The sequence below is a fragment of the Felis catus genome, chromosome B4 (genome assembly GCF_018350175.1).
Source record: "Felis catus isolate Fca126 chromosome B4, F.catus_Fca126_mat1.0, whole genome shotgun sequence".
Lineage (NCBI taxonomy): Eukaryota > Metazoa > Chordata > Mammalia > Carnivora > Felidae > Felis > Felis catus.
This window is the reverse complement of record NC_058374.1, coordinates 14,234,616-14,256,100: the sequence shown is the minus strand read 5'-3', so window position 1 is coordinate 14,256,100 and position 21,485 is coordinate 14,234,616. Positions and strand designations below refer to the sequence as shown.

Below are 21,485 nucleotides of genomic sequence, written 5' to 3'. Positions count from 1 at the left end.
GATGCAGTAGCCAGCAAATTTGGCCTCTCCTGAAAATTTGTTTATTTTGACCTGAGGATATTATAGCCTAGTAATGCTTGTGGCTCCCTCTGGAAGAGCCGCATAATTGGCTGACTTCTCCCAAGAGTACACGTGTGCACGTCTGTGGGCCGTGCTTACCCATCTTCATTATTTCCTAACCTGTCTTCTCCCTTCATCCTGACTCTATTTCCCTTTGTGCTTTCATACTGTATCCATCATGGAAAGAAGGGAGGATACATAAGTGGAGAGAGAAAAATATGAATATTATCTTGGCCTGCCTTGCCAGGAGTTCCAAATTCTGGCCGAGGTAGACACGCCAGATTCTCCAGGTACCAGTCTCACTGCAGAACTTGGTGTTAGGTGTAGACAGCTTAGTCCTCCTTTATTCGAAGACAAACCATCTTATACCAAATCAAAGGTGTTGGCAACAGCTTACTAGCGGAATGCTTTACTCAGATGAGTGATTCTGATGTCATACCATTCCCACTCACCCTTCTTTCTCTTCCTCCCCTTCTTCTTCTTCCTCTTATGAGAATTGGAATAGAACTTTGAGGACCAGGGTGCAGGGAAATGCTGATATTCTCTGAGGTTGGCATTCTGATTCCTGATTCCACTGCTTAAAATTCATTGTTCTTGGATTTTTCCCCATATTACTTTGTGTGTCTGTGGAAGCATTTGTTTACCATATTTTGCAAAGGTGTTGTCTCCAAATGGGTTGAAAACGTACCTGAAGGCACGTCTTAGTCGTCGATGTAAACGCTGCAACGCTTGTAACGATGGTATGCACAAAGCAAGACCTCAACAGTGTTCAAGGTGTTTGTATTAATATCAAGGTGTTTAAAGCAGATTTGCTAGGAAGGGGCCCAATAAATGGCCCATTCGCCATTCGGTGATTCTTAATGCTTTAACAAACCTTTTCATAAAGTTGTTTTGGTGGTTAAAAAATCCCAGAACTTTCCCCCCTTAAGACCTATCCTTTTTCACCCACCACTTCTTTTTCGTTTATGTATCCTTCGAACTTCTAAAAATGTAGCTCAAAAGGGTGGTGGGCTGGTGGCGGGGGTGCGGGGCTTGGGGGGGAAGGAGAGCAGAAGGCCAACCCATAAGCTATCCTTGGGATCTTTACTTACCTACCCTAAGATCACGCATCTGAGTTGTGATCATCAGGGCTTGTTCACTCACTCAGTTTGTAGATTGTAAATGGAAGCGGGAACTAACAGTTATTGAATCTACCGTGAGTCACATACAATTTTTTCCTCATACAATTCTCATGTTATCCCCCAAGGTAGAAACTGGGAAGATGACGGAAAGAAGGAACTGAGCTCGGCTTTCAGGCTCTCAGACAAGCAGGGGGTGGAACGCAGCCGGATTTCAAAGAGAAGCTTTACACCCCCCTTCGTGTCTTTGCCTCCTCGGATGGAGCACCTGCTACGGGTGTTCACTTTCCCTTCGCGCTATCGTTCCTGCACAGACAACGGGCACTCTGCACCAGAAGGTCACCCGTGTTGAGTCAAAGTTCCCGGCAGCGCCACCCTCTTCGCGCCGCACCCTAGATCCTAGCCGGCCGCCCCAGCCCTAGGCACTGCATTTGTCCCAGCCCAGCGTCGGGCAGCTCCGATATTTAACTCCACGGGTCGCTGGCCGCAGAGTCTCCCCTGAGGCTCTTCGGCACCGCCCCTACCACCGCACGGCTCCTCTGATTGGACGTGGCTGCGCCCGGCCGGCCAATGGCTTGGCGACGGCAGGTTCCCGGAAGTGGCGGCGCGGCCCGGGAAGACCTCAGTTTCCGCAGGCTGAGTCGGGGCCGGTTCCGCTGGCTTCGCGGGCGCTATGAGTTGCTTCCAGGGACAGATGGCCGAGTACCCCACCATCTCCATAGACCGCTTCGACAGGGAGAACCTGAAGGCCCGCGCCTACTTCCTGTCTCACTGCCACAAGGGTGAGAGAGCGTGGCTCGCCGCCCGTCCCCGGGGACGCGGGCTGCCAGGGTCGGGGCCCCGCGGGGAAGCCGCCCGGAGCGGGTGGGGGCTCCAGCCAGGGAGTGCAGGCTTCGGGAGGCCAGGGCCGAGACTAGCAAGTGCACCTTGTCCCAGCCTGGCTCTTCAACTTCTCTGAGGCTTTATTTCCTCATCTGTACAACGGGTTGCGCCTTGACCCGGGCCAGTTTGACCAGGCATAACTCTTAGGTTCTCGTGGTAGTTCTCCTAGCAGCTCATAGTCAGAGGTCAGCGAGGATTACTCACTTCTTCCTCCACATCTTCGCTACCGTGTTATAAAGAAGACAAGTTTCAGATGAAATTCCGCCTTACCCCGCAAACACTTACCATCAGGCAGGTGCATTCACTCACAAACATCCTGTCTGTGAGCTCTACAAAGTGCAAGCGGCCCCTCCTTTTAGATGTTCTTGCCACATCCAGTATAAAGGATTCGTGTAAGGCGAGGCAACCAGAATACTAAGATTGCACAGTTGCACACGGTTAGGGATTAAGCCTCAGTGTCACCCCTAATGATACAGCCTGGAGATTAGATGCTTCAGGAGAGGCGGGGTGTCTCTAAAACATCCGGGCCAATCTCCAGAGCTGGAGTAGCACTAATTTCACAACCATTGTCCATTTTTAACATCTCGTGTGCTGAAGTTAGTGTTGTGGGGAGATGCCTCAGCTTTCTTGCTCGAACCTACCAATTATCACATTAATGAGGAGAATCTGGACTTGCTCTCTCCCTTTGCAAAATAGCACTGTGAGCCTCTTTGAGGGTCTTTCTGCTTATTCTCCAGAGTAATGCTTTTGTTTTTGGTTTGTTTCTCATTGTGAATCGACTGCTGGGTGGGGGTACCTCTGTTTTACCCTGATAACCATGAGTGAAGTGTGGCTTAGGGGCTTGCCCTTTATGTTACGAATAGTGAGTTTGAAGAAAGAATCCATCTAAAGGAATCTGAAGTCACGATCATTCGATCATTCGTTTGTACGTTAAACAAGAAATGGGGCGCCTGGGTGGCTTGGTCGGTTAAGCATCCGACTTCAGCTCAGGTCATGATCTCACGGTCCGTGAGTTCGAGCCCCGCGTCGGGCTCTGTGCTGATGGCTCAGAGCCTGGAGCCTGTTTCAGATTCTGTGTCTCCCTCTCTGACCTTCCCCCGTTCATGCTCTGTCTCTCTCTGTCTCAGAAATAAATAAACATTAAAAAAAAATTAAAAAAAATAGAAAAAAAAACAAAAAACAAGAAACTGACTTTGTATTATTGAGCAGTTTATAATAACTTTTCCTGTTCTCTAATCATATGTGTGTCTTTTTACTCAATCAGAACGTTAAACTCATCAAGGGCCAGAACTTCTGTTTTCAGAAATTTCCCATGTTGCTTACTGGTGGTCTTCTAACCTTTCTGAGACATAGATTTCTTTGGATGTGCTGTGGACTGAATTGTGCTTCCCCCCCTCCCCAGTTTCATATGTTGAAGCCCTAAACCCCCATGTGACTATATTTGGCGATGGGGCTTTTAGGGGACAATGCAACTGAAATGAGGTTGTAAGGGTGGGGTCCTAATTTGTTAAGATTGATGGCCTTATAAAAAGAGGAAGAGAGGTTTCTCTCTTTCTACACACACACACACACACACACACACACACACACACACACTCTCACACTAAGGAAATGTTGTGTGAGCACACAGCAAGAAGGTGGCAAGCCAGGAGGAGTGTCTTCCCAGAAACCAACCTTGGAATTGAGCCTCCAGAGCTGTAGGAAGTTTCTGTGCTTTAAGCTGCCTTGTCTATGGTATTTTGTTGTGTCAATCTGAGCAGACTAATACAGAATATCTGACAAATGCTATGGATTTTGGAAGAAAAAATCACACAGATACATTAACATCCCATTTTTTTATTTAAAAAAAAATTTTTTTTCAACGTTTATTTTTTTTTTGGGACAGAGAGAGACAGAGCATGAACGGGGGAGGGGCAGAGAGAGAGGGAGACACAGAATCGGAAACAGGCTCCAGGCTCTGAGCCATCAGCCCAGAGCCCGACGCGGGGCTCGAACTCCCGGACCGCGAGATCGTGACCTGGCTGAAGTCGGACGCTTAACCGACCGCCACCCAGGCACCCCAACATCCCATTTTGATACAACATCAGATCCCATGGACCACTCGATGCCTGTTTGTGGACCACCAGGCATCCAGTGCTGTGCTCAGGGTGGGCTTTACTAAGCCTCAGGAAGGTGCGGAGGACAAGAGGGGACCCACGGCCTGAAATAGTGGGCCAGGGTGGGAGAAGACCCCTCTAGGGAACAATTTGCGATGACTTAATCTGGTCCAGGAAAAGGGGAGAGGAGACCCTGGGTGCAGGCCTAGCACAAAGTAAACTGGCCCAGTGCTCTAGGCTGCCAGTTAGGAAGGGGGCTGGAGTGGTCCTCGGCCGTCTTGATTAAAACAGCTTGTTTTGAATAATAGTCATTCACGATAGCCGCACTTTCTGGTTCTTGGAGCAAAGCTTTTTATAAGCAAAAGGAATGTATGGAATTAAACACTTAGAGTAAACATAAAAGGGAGAGAAGGATAGAGAAGAACAGAGGAGAGTTAAGACATCAAATCCGGTACTCACAAAATCCAACCTTCTGGCTGGGGAAGGCCCTCGGTGAACAGCCTCGTTGGAGTCCCAGTTGAGGTTCCTGGGTGGAGCGTTCTCCACTCTGGTGAGGCTTCCAACTAGCTCTCCCGCCAGGGCAGTACATACGCCACCCGTGTGTGATCTCCGCTTAGTCCTGAGGTTTGCCTAGTGCAGTCCTGAGTGAGCTGGTTTTTCTGTTTCTCTTATTGTATCTCACAACCTCAGGAGCCTGGGCATCTGCATATTTCTCCGTCCTCCCTGACCTATTCCAGATAGATCTGGTCTGCCTCAAGGAGGTGAGGCAAGTTAATCCATCTTGGCATCAGGAACAGAAAGGCCAGTTCTGATCCCTAGGCCGGATGCAGAGCACAAGCCAACTAATCCCCCCACGATTGCGTATGTGTGGTTCTGGGCAGAAATGCATGACAGGTCACACAAAACCCCTTCTACAGAGCGCAGCTATCGAGTGCTGCCCGCTGATTTAGTTGAGGAGTGAGGAGCTGAGTCCCGATTCAGCCTCTCTTTGCCATGGCACAAATTCTTGGGAAATCCCAACGGCAAGTCCTGCCCCGGGATGCCCCCATAGGCCCTAGAAGCCTGGGGCCAGGAGTGATCTGAGGACATTCACCCTCCGAGGGGGCAGGTGAACCGTCCTGTGCAGGCACATGTCCTGTCAAGGTCTGCCACGTGGGGTGTGGTGACTGCCTTGTTTTCTCTGGAGTTCGTGTAATTTGATGAGGGTGTGTGTGTGTGTGTGTGTGTGTGTGTGCATGGTGGTAATTAGAATAATTGGGATTGGTTTGATTAAGTAAATTGAGAAGGTGTGATCATTGCTATCTAGCAATCCTTCCCATGCTGAAGATTCAGAATGCATTAGAATGCCCTGTATGTTTAATGTACTGTTTGGTTTAAATGTTATCTTTCTTTAAAGGCCGTCTATCTGTTCATTTGGACAGCTGTGGAGCAGCCCTGTGTGAATGGAAATACACCACCTTTCGGCCCAGTAGTCACAGCAGGCTAAGAAGAGAATGAAATTCTTCTTTTTTCCTCCCATTTTAAAAGTTTATTTATTTATTTTGAGAAAGAACGAGAGGGTGAGTTGAGGCGGGTAGAGAGAGAGGGCGAGAGAGAGAATCCCAAGCAGACTCCACACTCAGCGCAGAGCCCGACGTGGGGCTCGATGTCATGACTGTGGGAAATCAAGAGTCAGACGCTTAACTGACTGAGCCACCCAGACACCCCTGAGAAGGGAGTGGAACTCTTCTGATGCTGGCCTAAGCCTGAGAGAGTTCCTGGAGGAATCTGTGGAAGCAAGTTCGAATTTCCAGACAGACTAACTTAAGTGACCAGAATGGAATGGGTCACAGATAATGTGGCCCGAAGGATGACTGGATTGAAATGAAAGAAGAATGTCAAGTTTGGAAGCAGTTCTGAAGTGAGGGGCTGGTCACTCATTCTTCTGTGGCTACTCGGAGTGATTTAGACTTAGTCCTAAGATGCAGGAGATCGTTCTCCATTTACATGGTGGCCAGAGATGCTCAGCTTTTAGTGGTTCCCGGCCTGTTTTCAGATGCCCTCTTCAGCTGCGGAAGAAAGAGCCAATGGCCCACATGAATCTGAATCCGTTCTCTTATAAAAGTGGACCTCTCGTGTATCTTCTCGTAAAAGGAACTTAAAAAGAGCAGCCAACTGTTTGCTTGGTCTAAGGAATCCTCTCAAAAAAATGTGCTTATGATTTTTGATTTTTTTGTTTTTAGATCACATGAAAGGATTAAGAGCCCCTACCTTGAAAAGAAGGTTGGAGTGCAGGTAATTTATTTTGCTGTGTGTGTGTGTGTTTTAAAATTTATTTCCTTATTTTGAGGGAGAGAGAGAGAGAGCATGGGTGTGCAGGGGAGGGGCAGAGACAGAGAGGGGGAGAGAGGATCCCAAGCAGGCTCCGTGCTGGCAGCAGTACAGCCCGATGTGGGGCTCGAACTTACAAACCGAGAGTTATTGACCAGAGCTAAAGCCAAGAGTTGGACACTTAACTGACTGAGCTACCCAGGTGCCCCGTATATGTTTTTTAAAGTAAACATCTTAATTGAGCTATAGCTTCCCACGCAGAAAAGTACTTACACCATAAGGGTATAATCTGATGAACTTTTACAGGTGAACACACTTGTGAAGCTTCCACTCGGGTCAAGAAATAGAACAGGACCAGTGTCCCAGAACAGAGCTCCGTCCCTCCTCCCAGTCAGTCCTCCTTTCCCAGAGACAACCTGTAGTCTGACTTTTTGTCATCAGGGCTTAGCTTTGGCTGTTTTTGACCTTTGCGGAAATGGAATCATTTCCTCCTCTATTTGTTTCCTTTCACTTAACATGACACTTGTGGGATTCATCATGCTATTGGGTGTGCAGCAATAGTGTGTTCATTTTTATTTCTCCGACTGTGTGTACACTTGTGTGTATAACTAGTTGTTCTCTTGTGAAGAAAATCACTTGTTTTTGGATTTTAAAGCAAAACTACCACATTATTTTCCTGTAGGCATTGCCTAAATGTCAATAACAAATCTCAAGATAGGTATTGGAAAAGGCCTCGTTGACTTGTTAACTTCGGAACCGGTGGGTGTCAGTCTTCTCTGTGAACTGGTATCTGTAGTCTGCCTTCTTGAGAATGATAGCTAATATGTGTTGATTCCAGGCATGGGGAATTTATTAGTCCAGCAGTTTCTTTGAGTGACTATGATGAGTCAGGCACGGTACTGGGTGCTGCGGATATAATAGTGACGACTATTAAATTATTAAATTAGTTGCCCAAGGTCACGCAGCCAGTAAGTGGCAGGACCCGGATTTCAACCAGATCTGCCTGATTTTATGGCCCGTGTCTTAACTATCTATTGCTGCGTAATGAATTACCCCAAACAACTAATCATATATTCTGTGGGTCAGGAACTCTGACGGAGCGCAGTGGGGGTTGCTGGTTTCTGCCTGGCAAGGTGTCCTATGGGGGCTGCCATTATCCGGAGGCTTGTTCATTCAATGTCTGACGCCCAGGCTGAGAAGAACCAGGCAGCTGGGGCTTTGGGCATCTCTGTCACTAGCAAAGATCTTCAGCATGGTGGTTTCAAGATAGCTGAACTTCTTTTTTAAATTTTTTTTTTTCAACGTTTATTTATTTTTGGGACAGAGAGAGACAGAGCATGAACGGGGGAGGGGCAGAGAGAGAGGGAGACACAGAATCGGAAACAGGCTCCAGGCTCTGAGCCATCAGCCCAGAGCCTGATGCGGGGCTCGAACTCCCGGACCACGAGATCGTGACCTGGCTGAAGTCGGACGCTTAACCGACTGCGCCACCCAGGCGCCCCATGATAGCTGAACTTCTTAAAGAGAGACTCGGGGCTTAAAAAGTGTATGCGCCCAGGGAAAGTTAGCAGGTAGCCATGTTGCCCAGAAGACATAGCCTCCAACGTCTGTGCAACCTTCCTTCATCACGTTCTGTAGGTTACAAAGGCAGGTTGAAGGGGAGGTTAAAACAGACCCCTCCTATCAGTGGAGGGATTTCCATTTTGGAAAAAAGACCATGTACGGTTGAGATATGTATTAGTGTGGCCATCTTTGGAAAATATGGTCTACCGCAGACTATAGTTTTCACCTCTGAGCTTTGCTTTCGAATTTTTAAAGTTTATCATGAAATTGATTTTTGCTCACTAAGAAACAGGCTTATATGAAGTTAAACACAGAAGCCTTCTGTTCCCCACAGCCGTTTCCATTCTTGAGAGGTAGCTTCATTTGATGGGATCTTGCCGGACATATCTGATCATGTACCTTTCACCGAAGAGTGATGGGGAATGGCTTTTGAAGAGGTCGGAGGGCACCGTAGTTTCTCATTTGCTGCTTCCCTGTTGTCCCTTTGCACTTTTTTTTTTTAAACTTCTGAAATAGTTTAATTTAGGGATGACTACTGGTACATTTGGTAATTGGGAGGAATTTCACTTAGTAAGTACATAATGCATGCATAATTAATTTACTTTGTGTTTACATGCTGGGTTAAGGATCTTAGTTCTCATGAATTTGTGTTCATTAAAATGTTTCATGTTTATTAAAATTTAAAAGAATAGTCTTTTGATTTATTCTTTGGCCATGCACATTCGTTTTATTTTATTTTACTTTATTTTATTATTTTTACTTTATTTTTTTAACTTACATCCAAGTTAGTTAGCATATAGTGCAACAATGATTTCAGGAGTAGATTCCTTAATGCCCCTACTCATTTAGCCCATCCCCCCTGCAACAACCCCTCCAGTAACCCTGTTTGTTCTCCATATTTAAGAGTCTATTATGTTTTGTCCCCCTCCCTGTTTTTATGTTATTTTTGCTTCCTTTCGCTTGTGTTCATCTGTTCTGTGTCTTAAAGTCCTCATATGAGTGAAGTCATATGATATTTGTCTTTCTCTGACTGACTAATTTCGCTTAGCATAATACCCTCCAGTTCCATCCATGTAGCTGCAAATGGCAAGATTTCATTCTTTTTGATTGCCGAGTAATACTCCATTGTATATATATACCACATTTTCTTTATCCATTCATCCCTGGATGGACATTTGGGCTCTTTCCATACTTTGGCTATTGTTGATAGTGCTGCTATAAACATGGGGGTGTTTGTGCCCCTTCGAAACAGCATCCCTGTATCCCTTGGACAAATACCTAGTAGTGCAATTGCTGGGTTGTAGGGTAGTTCTATTTTTAATTTTTTGAGGAACCTCCATACTGTTTTCCAGAGTGACTGCACCAGCTTGTGTTCCCACCAGCAGTGCAAAAGAGATCCTCTTTCTCTGCATCCTCGCCAACCTCTGTTGTTGCCTGAGTTGTTAATGTGAGCCATTCTGGCGGGTGTGAGGTGGTATCTCATTGTGGTTTTGATTTGTATTTCCCTGATGATGAGTGCTGTGGAGCATTTTTTCATGCGTCGGTTGGCCATCTGGATGTCTTCTTTGGAGAAATGTCTATTCATGTCTTTTGCCCATTTCTTCACTGGATTATTTGTTTTTGGGGTGTTGAGTTTGATAAGTTCTTTATAGATTTTGGATACTAATCCTTTATCTGATAATCCATTTGCAAATATCTTCTCCCATTCTGTCAGTTGCCTTTTAGTTTTGCTGATTGTTTCCTTTGCTGTGCAGAAGATTTTTATTTTGATGAGGTCCCAATAGTTCATTTTTACTTTTGTTTTCCTTGCCTCTGGAGATGTGTTGAGTCAGAAGTTGCTGTGGCCAAGGTCAAAGAGGTTTTTGCCTGCTTTCTTCTTGAGGATTTTGATGGCTTCTTGTCTTACATTGAGGTCTTTCTTCCAATTTTGAGTGTATTTTTGTGTATGGTGTAAGAAAGTGGTCCAGATTCATTATTCTGCAAGTTGCTGTCCAGTTTCCCCAGCACCATTTGCTGAAGAGACTGTCTTTATTCCACTGGATATTCTTTCCTGCTTTGTCAAAGATTAGTTGGCCATATGTATGTGGGTCCATGTCTGGGTTCTCTATTCTGTTCCATTGATCTGAGTGTCTGTTCTTGTGCAAGTACCATACTGTCTTGATGATTACAGCTTTGTAATACAGCTTGAAGTCTGTGCACTTTTTCTTTTAAAGCTTTTTATTTTATTTTATTTTATTTTATTTTATTTTATTTTATTTTATTTTATTCTTATTCTATTTATTTATTAATGTTTATTTTAGAGATAGAGACAGCATGTAAGTGGGGGAAGAGCAGAGAGAGAGGGAGATGCAGAATCCAAAGCAGGCTCCAGGCTCTGAGCTGTCAGTACAGAGCCTGACATGAGGCTCGAACTCACAGACTGTGAGATCATGATCTAAGCTGAAGTCGGATGCTTAACAGACTGAGCCACCCAGGTCCCCCTTATTTTGTTATTTAAAAACAAATTGTTTTTAATGTTTGTTTATTTTTGAGAGAGGGAGGGAGAGAGACAGAGCGTGAGTGGGGGAGGGGCAGAGAGAGAGCAAGACTCAGAATCTGAAGCAGGCTCAGAACTGTCAGCACACATATCGGACAAAGGGCTAGTATCCAAAATCTATAAAGAGCTCACCAAACTCCACACCCGAAAAACAAATAACCCAGTGAAGAAATGGGCAGAAAACATGAATAGACACTTCTCTAAAGAAGACATCCGGATGGCCAACAGGCACATGAAAAGATGCTCAACGTAGCTCCTCATCAGGGAAATACAAATCAAAACCACACTCAGATATCACCTCATGCCAGTCAGAGTGGCCAAAATGAACAAATCGGGAGACTATAGATGCTGGCGAGGATGTGGAGAAACGGGAACCCTCTTGCACTGTTGGTGGGAATGCAAATTGGTGCAGCCACTCTGGAAAACAGTGTGGAGGTTTCTCAAAAAATTAAAAATAGACCTACCCTATGACCCAGCAATAGCACTGCTAGGAATTTACCCAAGGGATACAGGAGTACTGATGCATAGGGGCACTTGTACCTCAATGTTTATAGCAGCACTCTCAACAATAGCCAAATTATGGAAAGAGCCTAAATGTCCATCAACTGATGAATGGATAAAGAAATTGTGGTTTATATACACAATGGAGTACTACGTGTCAATGAGAAAGAATGAAATACGGCCTTTTGTAGCAACGTGGATGGAACTGGAGAGTGTGATGCTAAGTGAAATAAGCCATACAGAGAAAGACAGATGCCATATGGTTTCACTCTTATGTGGATCCTGAGAAACTTAACAGAAACCCATGGGGGCGGGGAAGGAAAAAAAGAAAAAAAAAGAGGTTAGAGTGGGAGAGAGCCAAAGCATAAGAGACTCTTAAAAACTGAGAACAAACTGAGGGTTGATGGGGGGTGGGAGGGAGGGGAGGGTGGGTGATGGGTATTGAGGAGGGCACTTTTTGGGATAAGCACTGGGTGTTGTATGGAAACCAATTTGACAATAAACTTCGTATATTGAAAAAACAAAACAAAAAACTGTCAGCACAGAGCCCGACGTGGGACTCAAACCCACGGACCGTGAGATCATGACCTGAGCCAAAGTCGGATGCTTAACCGACTGAGCCACCCAAGTGCCCCTAAGATTTTTATTTTTAAATATTCTCTGCACCAGACATGGGTCTCTAACTTATAACCCTAAGATCGAGTCACATGCTGTGCCCACTGAGTTGGCCAGGTGCCCCTTTTGCAGCTGTGATGGGACTGAGATAGTCACAGTTGGTGGGATGTTGGGAATTTCTCTGATGCTTTTTTTTTTTAAGTTTATTTGTTTATTTTTGAGACAGAGAGAAAGCAGCGGAGGGGCAAAGAGAGAGGGAGACAGAATCCCAAGCAGGGTCTGTGCTGTCAGCACAGAGTCCATTGTGGGGCTTGAACTCTTGGAACTGTGGGATCATGACCTGAGCTGAAATCAAGAGTTGGATGCTTAGCCAACTAAACCCCCCAGGTGCCCCTGCTCTGATGCTTTTTAAGCCAGCTTAGTTTCTGAATGATTGGAGGTAACTGATAATATGATGAAATGTATTTTCTGGTTACCCAGATGGTTCCTTTTGGATTGTACTGAAACAGCTTTTCTAAATTTCTTCCTTTCAGCTTGAAGGTTTGTTTATACTGTTCACCTGTTACTAAAGAGTTGTTGTTAACTAACCCGAGGTACAGATTTTGGGAGAAACGAATTGTAAGTTTCATTTTTCAAATGGCACTAATTCCTTTGCTCAAGTGGGAAATATTTTTCAAGGTAGATTGAACAACATGTTGGGATTATTCACAGCGCAGTTCCTCCTACACTACATTTATCCGCATTTATTACAATATTGATGTTTAGTCTTAGTAATTCATCAGTTTAGAAGAGGTCGACATTTTATTGTTGCAGATTTGTTTTTCTTATCTCTGAACGGTTTGATCTGGGGTCTTAGTTTTATTGGTTTAGTCTCATTAACTCTTGCTAAGTTGTATTTTATTTATTAAAAAATTTTTTTTAATGTTTATTTATTCTTGAGAGAGAGAGAGAGGCAGAGTGCGAGTGGGGTAAGATCAGAGAGAGAAGGAGACACAGAATCCGAAGCAGGTTCCAGGCTCTGAGCTGTCAGCATAGAGCCTGACGCAGGGTTGGAACTCACAAGACATTAGATCATGATGTGAGTTGAAGTCAGACGCCTAACCGACTGAACCAACCAGGTGCCCCTTGCTGAGTTGTATTTTAATACTTCAAAGTATAAAATGTTTACTGACGCAATTGATAAATCCTTTTATGCAGGTCATGGCATGGTTTAGGAAAAATGAACATAGTTTGTGGGTTATCATAAGGGACGATGACTGGAGTGAAAATAGGACGGGCAACTTTGAATCTGACAGGGTAAATTGGATCTGTCCAATGGAAGGTCGATAGTAAAGGGGGAAGCAAAACAATGGTATGTGGAAAATGTGAAGATGACAGGAAAAGTTCTGTTATAACAGTAATTACTGTAAATATGTCTTCAATTCTTGCTCAAAATAGTTTTCTCAGTTTGGTTTAACAAAAATAAGCAAGATCCATCAGTGTTAGTCTACAAGAGACTTAGATAAACCAAAAAGATAAATGCAGGTTGAAATGGAAAAAAAGAAAAGAAAAGATGTGCTAAACAATTAGAAACTAAAAATGCCAGGGTGGCAATTTGTCTATCATACCAAATAGAATCAAAGGCAAAAAAAGACCTTAAGTTTCAAGGGGGATGTTATTTGCTATCACAAGGAACAATGGACCAGGAAGACGTGAGCTTACATGCAATTGACAAAATAGCCTCAAAGTGGATAAAGTCATAACTGATCACCGGGGGCTCGATCTGAGAGAGAGTACCATAGAGGGGGAGTGCAGCCAGGGTTCACTGTATGGATTAAGCCTTAAATAATTGTGGGAGCTCGCAGAGAAGTCTGAACAGATGTCAGCAAGTCTGTTTGATGTTTGTCTGTTGACAGCTCTCAACTCTCACATCCTCTTTCCACGTCTGCCCCACGCAGGCTGATGAAAGCCTGCCCCTCCCTCCGCGCTGACCTGAAGTTGAAACCACGCAAGCCCCGGCACACCCGCTAACCCCAGTGAAAGCAGGGCCACTCACTCCTATCCCCTGTCACCTCAAGAGCCACTTCCTCCCAGCTGGGGCACTGCCCTCCTCTCCCCAAAAAGTGTGTTCACACACTCTTGGTGCAGGCGTGGCATCTTCAGCCTCCACCTCTGACGGTAGCTAGGGTGGGGTCCGCCCCCACTCTGCAGGGGGACACAACAGCAAGGCTGTAACCGTGGCCTGAGTATTAAGCCTGGGGTTGTTGTGGTTCACCCCTGCCAGCTGTGGGGAAGGGGAGCTGAGCAAGCAATGAAGAGCGGAGAGACGCTGGAACCTACAAAGACAAACCGGAACCCCCGTCTGTCTTCCGCTCCTCCCAGCCCTGTAGTGTAGCCGCCCCTATTGCCGCCGAGTTGCACACTCCTGACCCGGGCCCCCCAAGAAGCGGAGGATATGCAGCCGAAGGCGGGGGTTGCCGCGGTTCTGCCCTGCGTCTGCGGGTTGAGCCGTCAGACCCTCAGCGTGCATGAGCTGAGTAGAACTTCTGGCAGCTTCAGAGCACGAAGAAAGGTTGCTGCTTCTCTTTGGCCTTCCAGATCTCACGCGGAAGTTTCTTGGGGCCAGCCCCAAGCTGGAGGTGCACATGGAAGGGACTTCTAGGACAGTTCCCACTCAGCTGAGTTGATGTGGTACAAGGGCCGCCTCCCAATCTGGGGAAGACCAGGCGGCCCCACTGTTGTAGCTGGAGCACTTCCCACGCCGCTCGGAGAGACTGGAGATGAAGGAGACAGGAAGACACAAGATTCGAAGGACATGATGAATGGGAACTAATAGCAATCCATAGCTTTACACCCAAAGGGAAAACAAGATCTTTGGTGTACGTGGAACATTTACAACAACTGACCATATCCTGTGTCCCAAAAGAAGTAAGAAGTCCTAGCGATCTGTGCTCTGACCACAATGCAGTGATGCTGGGAGTCACAGATAAAAAGGAGAGCTGAAATCATCCCACACACATGAGAACTAAATGCATACAATAAACAACCATTAGGTGCAAGAGGAAATTGTAAAGAAAAACATCCAATACTTCGAACTGATGGACAGCGAGAACACGACACATCAAAGTGTGTGGAACACTGCTGAATTAGTGCTTGAAGGGAAGTTGATAGCGTTAAGTACATTTCCGAGAAAACAAAGACTAGAATTAAATGGAATAGGACTTCAACTCAATAGAAGGAAAAGCAAATGTAGGGATATGTGGAAGAAGGAAATAGTAAAGATAAAAGGACAAGTTAGCGATACAGAGACTGACAACCACCACAGAAAATAAAAGGGAAGATTAACAAAAGTAAACGCCCATCCTTAGAGGAATAGAGAGATATTTCCGCCAAGATTGATTTAAAAAAAGAAGATGCATATACAAATATGGAATGATAAAAAGGAAAATAACTATTAATAGCAGTAATGCAGTTTTTGAAAATTAATGACAGTATGATAGTTTAGACAAAGTGGATAAAAATCTAGATAAGCAAGAAAATACCAAATTGAGGCAAGAAAAGTGGAGAACTTGAATAAACATCGAAGAAATTAAAACAACTTACAAAGATCACTTCTTCAAAAAAGCCCCAGGTCCAGATGGTTTTATAGGTGCATTTTGCCAAATGTTCAAAGGACAGACAGTCCCCATACTAGATGAGTTTTTATAGGATATAATAGAGAAGCTGCTCACCTTGCCGGCAAAACTGATAATGATAGTGCATGGGGGAGAAAGGCCATTTGATATATGACCATGTGAACATCCTAACTAAGGTAATAGCTACCTGAACCTAACAGTAGTAGACAACAGTGCATTGTGGATGCAGCGTGTTTATTCCAGAATGCAAGTATATTCTTAACATCCAAATCTCCCATCACTGTAAGTTTTATGAAAAATTATGTTAATTCATTTGTCGGCTTCTTACTGAATGCCTCTCATGCTAGTTGCTGTTCTAGTAAACTGTGCAAGGGCACCGTGGAGCCCTCTGCTCTGTGGATTAGGCCAATACCTCATGGACTGACTTGGGGCTGGCCCCAGGCTGAGTTCGGCAGCACAAAACCTAAGCATGTAGAACACATGACCACATGTTTTACAAAGACTCAAGTTCATAGGGAGTGGGGAACAGGAGTTTAGGGATGGGGAGGTGCAGGGAGAACAGTTGAATTCTCTAAAAATTTTTATTTTCAATGTTTACTTATTTTTGAGAGACAGAGAGTGAGTGAGTGGAGAAGAGGCAGAGAGAGAGGGAGACGGAGACGGAGAGATGCAGGCTCCAGGCTCTGAGCTGTCAGCACAGTGAGAAGAATTGAATTCATGGAAATAGAATTGCTGCGTCAAAGGATATTTAAGTTTATAAGGCATTTAATCCATGTTGCCCTGTGAGCCATGAGAAAGGCAGTGCTTTAGCTCTGTCGTTTCCAAGCCGTTAAAATGTTTCGCATAGTGAAATAAATCAGAAATTGTTATGCAGAGAGGCTTAGGAACTTCTCTTCATCCCGTTTTTGTGTTTGAGATGTCAAAAAGCTGTGAAACACTGTGAAAATACTTAGTATAATGTCTGTGTGATCTCTTATTTTAATAGATATCAATTGAAATTGAAACTCCTACCCAGATATCGTTAGTCGATGAAGCATCAGGCGAGGTAAGTATATATTAAATATAATTAAAAAGAATTATTATTGAGTGCTAAAATGATTATCTTCTGTGATTTTGAATGTTCATTTAACTATAAATAAAAATTACAGCAATTGAATGAGTTTGTAGGGGGAAAAATTTGTGATCTTTTTATCTTCTCCATCCAAAGGTTTGGACACGACTTGTTTCTGATTTGCTCCTTTCTAGTAGTACCTGCTAATGGTGAAGACTCCAGCTGTTGATATTTCTACATGATGTCATGGTCACGTTTATTAAGTTGATCATAATATTCAGGATATAAAATAGTGCTTAATGCTTTTGTAGCAAATTTATGTATAGTTTGATTTTTTTTTTGACTCATTTTGTTATTTAAGAAAGAGACCCTGTCCAGGTAGATCTAATGTATTTTTTTGTCCTTAAATTTAGAAGCAGGTATTTTTGTGTTGTGAATGTATTGTTTTAATAATAAGCAGGACTGCGGATGTACTGTTTATTTATTTATTGACATGCATGTGGGGGAGGCAGAGAGAGAGACAGAATCCCAAGCAGGCACCCACTCTGTCACCGAGCCCAACGCGGTACTCAGTCCCACAAACTACAAGATCATGACCTGAGCTGAAATCAAGAGTCAACGCTTTGGGGCGCCTGGGTGGCTCAGTTGGTTAAGCGTTTGACTCTTGGTTTCAGCTCAGGTCATGGTCTTTAGATTCATGGGTTCAAGCCCTGCATCGGGCTCTGTGCTGAAAATGCGGAGCCTGCTTGGGATTCTCTCTCTGCCTCTCTCTTTCTACCCTGCCCCACTTGCTCTCTGTCTCTCAAAAAATAAACAAACATTAAAACAATTCAAAAAAAAAAAAAAAGAGTCAGCACTTAACTGACTGGGCCACCCAGACACCACACTTTTATTTATTTATTTTTTACTTCAAATTATTCCTGGGGCTGGGAGGTATTTTCCTCTTTTGTGACAACTCCAATTAATATTCATTCCATGGTCTGGGTATAAGTGCTTTGTTCACACGGGGAACTCTATAGGGTGTCTGTTGTGTGACTGCCACCAGGAAGGGGCTGACTTTTCACATTTCCTCTCTGGAGGAGATGGGGCCTGGAAAGTAGTACTCATTGAATTGTTGCCCGAGGGACGACTCTGTGAGACTTAGAAGTCACCAAGATTTGTTTCCTTTCTCAGGCTGTAAAGAGGGAAGAAGGAAAGCCTGAAGGTTCCTAACAACTCGGTTGACTGACACTTTTCCGAGACTCCTCTAATTGCCTCACTGCCTCGCCACTCCTGTGGGTGAGAGGCTTTCTCAAAACTGGGCACGGGACAGCAGGCAGCTCTTGTTGACCAGAGTCTCGCCGTCCCACCCTGGTCTTCTTGTGCGCTGTGGCTTTGCGTATTGTGTCTCCAGCACTCAGCACAGGACCGTGCTTTAAAGGGGCCACCAGAGTGAATGATGGTAGACTTCTGATAGCGAGCCGGTGTGTCCAGAGCTCTGCCCAAATAGGACAGTACACTGGACAGTGGTGACCGGGGGCCAGGCTACATCAGGTGTTTTCTATTTCCTTTTTTTTTTTTTAGTTTAGTAATAGATTTATTGAGATGTAATATACCATACAATTTATTGAGATATCATATACCATCTGATTCACTGGCTTTTTTTTTTTTTAACGTTAATTTATTTTTGAGACAGAGAGAGACAGAGCATGAACGGGGGAGGGTCAGAGAGAGGGAGACACAGAATCTGAAACAGGCCCCAGGCTCTGAGCTGTCAGCACAGAGCCTGACGGCAGGGCTCAAACCCACGGACTGCGAGATCAAGACCTGAGCTGAAGTCAGCCGCTTAACCGACTGAGCCACCCAGGCGCCCCTCACTGGCTTTTTTTAAAAGAAGATAGAAGTTCATTACTTTTTTTTTTTTAAGTTTATTTATTTTGAGAGAGATAGAGAGCGAGTGGGGGAGGGGCAGAGAGGGAGGAAGAGAGAGAATCCCAAGCGGGCACCACACTGTCAGCACAGAGCCGGATGCTGGGCTTGATCTCACAAACCATGAGAGCATGATCGAAGCCAAAATCAAGAGTCGGACCCCTAACCGACTGAGCCACCCAGGCGCCCCTGTCACTGGCTTTCAGTGTATTCACAGAGTTGTGTATTCATCACCCCAATCAATTTTAGAAAGGAATCCCTGTGCCCATTAGCAGTCATTCCCCATTTCTCCCTCCCCCAGCCCATGGCAACCCCTACTCTCCATCTGTTGGATTTGCCTAATCTGAACATTTCATATGAGTAGAATCGTACAATGTGTGGTCTTGTGGTCTCGTGTGACTCATGCCTTTCACTTTGCATGATGGTTTCAGGGTTGACCCATGTTGTGGTATGTATCAGTATTTCGTCTCTTTTTGTGGTCAGATAAGACTCCACTGTGTGGATAGGCCACATTTGGTTTATTTACTCATCGGTTGATCAATATTCAGGCTCTTACTAGTCTTTGGCCAGTATGGATAGTGCTACTGTGAACATTTGTGCATGGGTTTTCATGTGGGTGTAAGTTTTCATTTCTCTCGTGTGTGTACTTGAGAGTGGAATTGCTGGGTCATCCAATCACTGTATGTTTAACTGTCACTTTGTGGGCAACGATTCCCCTTGTGTCCAGGATTTGGTGCACAAGGAAATCAAAAAAGGCATACCATGTTCTTGAGAACTACTTGAATATATTCTGTTAAGGAGGGCTTTTTTAGGCTGGGTCCTAACACTAACTTCTGTTATTATTATTTTTTCTTTATTTTCTTTTTAGAAGGAAGAGATTGTTGTGACTCTCTTACCAGCTGGTCATTGTCCAGGATCAGTTATGTAAGGGGGCTCATCTACTTCACCATTTTATTTTACGTAGATGTGTGTTGTATTTATGTAAATGAATCTTTAGGGTCCAGAAAATAGTATCTGCAGATTTCTTGACTTCTTTAAAATGTAGATGGCAATTTCTTTAATCTTCGTTTCTAAATTGAACTTGGGGGACTGAAGCAAAGATCGAGTTTGAAATGTGGCTTCTTATAATGGAAGTCTTCAATGGCCATTTCTCCGTTGACTTTGCATTTTCCTATCACATGGATTTTTCTCTCTGTGTGCAGGAAAGATCTCCTGTAGTTGAGAGGGCTAACATATTTCAGGGGATTTCTATTGCCACTGCAGTAGTATTCCAGTATGTGCTTTTTTCCTACCCCAGGGGAAAGGTGGCCGCTGAGTGCCTGGTGTGGTTTAGAGCTACTGACATCCCATTAACCCTGTATCGGAGGTGGCTATGTGTGGCAGGAAACATTTGCTATGGATTTAGTGTTTATTTGCTTTATTAGGATTCTGTATGAGACTTAGAAGTCACCAGGATGTATTTCTTTCTCAGGTTTTTATTTCAGGGCAATAATGGAACGGTCTTGTACACGGGAGACTTCCGATTGGCACAGGGGGAAGCTGCCAGAATGGAGCTCCTGCATTCTGGGGGCAGGTACTGGGCTTCACGTAATCCTTGAATGACCGAACCGTCTGCAAAGTCATATTCCTCCTCCCCCCACCCCCCAAATGCAAGCCTTTGTTTCCATTAGAAATCACAGTTTATTATGTGTCACAGTAAAGCAAGTTTTTCTTCTTCGGGTGGGATGATGGCAACATTCTGTGTGTTGATTGGGGTAGTACTTATGTGAACTTGTCAACATTCATTGAACCTTATGTATAAAATCTGTGTATTTTATTGTGTGGCAATCATTTCCCAACACAGTTGATTTAACAGAAAAATTCCAAGTGGAATGGGACACCCTATAAAATAACTGAGGGTTTAAAGTTTACGTATATTTTATTTCACAGTGGATGGTTAATACGAATTGTTGCTGTTGCTGTTTTTCCAGAGTGAAAGACATCCAAAGTGTATACCTAGATACTACTTTCTGCGATCCGAAATTTTACCAGATTCCTAGTCGAGTAAGTCTCCTTGGAGAAGTAGGGTGGTGACTGGACTGTGGCCATTATTTTTAGTAGGAAGTTTGTAGAATAACAAGTCAGATCATAATTGTCCCCGTTGGCCTTAATATCTGTGACTGTTGGGAATGGAAGGGGCGACGATGCTCTTAAAAGTGTCCAATGCCTTTTAAAATCCCGCCCAGGAGGAGTGTCTGAGCGGAATATTAGAGCTGGTTCGCAGCTGGATCACTCGGAGTCCGTACCATGTCGTGTGGCTGAACTGCAAAGCAGCTTACGGGTATGAGTATCTGTTCACCCATCTGAGCGAGGAGTTTGGAATCCAGGTACGGTGACAGCTCTTTCTTTTCTGTTGTTCCTTCCAGCCTCTCCTCTCCTCCCCCAGAGACCAAGCCCAGTAGCAGAGGGAAGCAGCCCGTCACAGGGCGTGTGTGGCGCAAGTTGGAAGCCCCTGTGAAGTAGGATGTCACCTCTGTTTGTCCACCTCCTCAGGGGAGGAGCCCACGGCAGCCCTGGTGGCAGAGAAGAGCCCACAGAGGAAGTATTTTTTTTCAAAACTGTGGGTCACACAATAAATTTCGTGATTGTGACGAGCATTGAAAATAACTTGGGGAGCACCTGGGTGGCTCAGTCGCTTAAGTGTCCAACTTTGGCTTAGGTCGTGATTGTAGTTCGTGGGTTTGAGCTCCGCATCAGGCTCTGTGCTGACAGCTCAGAGCCTGGAGCCTGCTTCCAATTCTGTCCCCCTCTTTCTCTGCCCCTCCCCCGCTCTCACTCTGTCTCTCTCTCTCTCAAAAATAAATAAACATTAAAAAAAAAAAAGAAAGAATCTCAAACTAGAAATCATCTGAGTGTATTGCTTGCAGTCAGAGTGATTATCGTTTTGTGACAGTTTATGTAGGGAATCAGACACATGCATTTACATGCATGTCTGTTGTGTGTACTGGGAAATCTATTTCTTACTGAAGGTCATGGTCAAGGTATGTGAAAACCACTGTCCTAGAGCTCCGAATCCTGTGGGTGGATCGGTGTCAGATGAGGCTGGCAGGGAGTTTTCACCTGTCCCCTTGCCCGTGGTTCTGTGTGCCGGGCTCTGGAACTGAGCAACAGAGCCCGGTGTGGGAATGTGGCTGCTAAGCACGCGGCTGGTGCTCTCGTCCCCTCAGAGAAGATGGAGGTTTGGGAAAGACT

The 21,485-nt window shown here is 44.8% G+C and overlaps 1 protein-coding gene across 23 annotated transcripts in view; it reads left to right on the top strand.

Annotated features, from left to right (window-relative positions):
* DCLRE1C (DNA cross-link repair 1C) overlaps window positions 1–21,485 on the top strand; it is a 95,771-nt gene that overhangs the window by 49,460 nt on the left and 24,826 nt on the right. For 6 of the 23 annotated variants that reach the window (XM_045060917.1, XM_045060918.1, XM_045060919.1 and 3 more), the window contains 7 exons: window positions 1,307–1,960; window positions 12,215–12,299; window positions 16,281–16,340; window positions 19,123–19,178; window positions 19,726–19,827; window positions 20,225–20,297; window positions 20,480–20,620. In XM_045060917.1, coding sequence (XP_044916852.1) covers window positions 1,749–1,960; window positions 12,215–12,299; window positions 16,281–16,340; window positions 19,123–19,178; window positions 19,726–19,827; window positions 20,225–20,297; window positions 20,480–20,620 — 729 coding nt within the window. In that variant the 5' untranslated portion in view covers window positions 1,307–1,748. Of the gene's footprint in view, window positions 1–1,306; window positions 1,961–6,378; window positions 6,431–7,148; window positions 7,226–12,214; window positions 12,300–15,559; window positions 15,578–16,280; window positions 16,341–17,545; window positions 17,625–19,122; window positions 19,179–19,725; window positions 19,828–20,183; window positions 20,298–20,479; window positions 20,621–21,485 lie in introns of those variants that run through there. The other 17 variants (XM_045060925.1, XM_045060923.1, XM_045060924.1 and 14 more) reach the window with 17 other exon arrangements.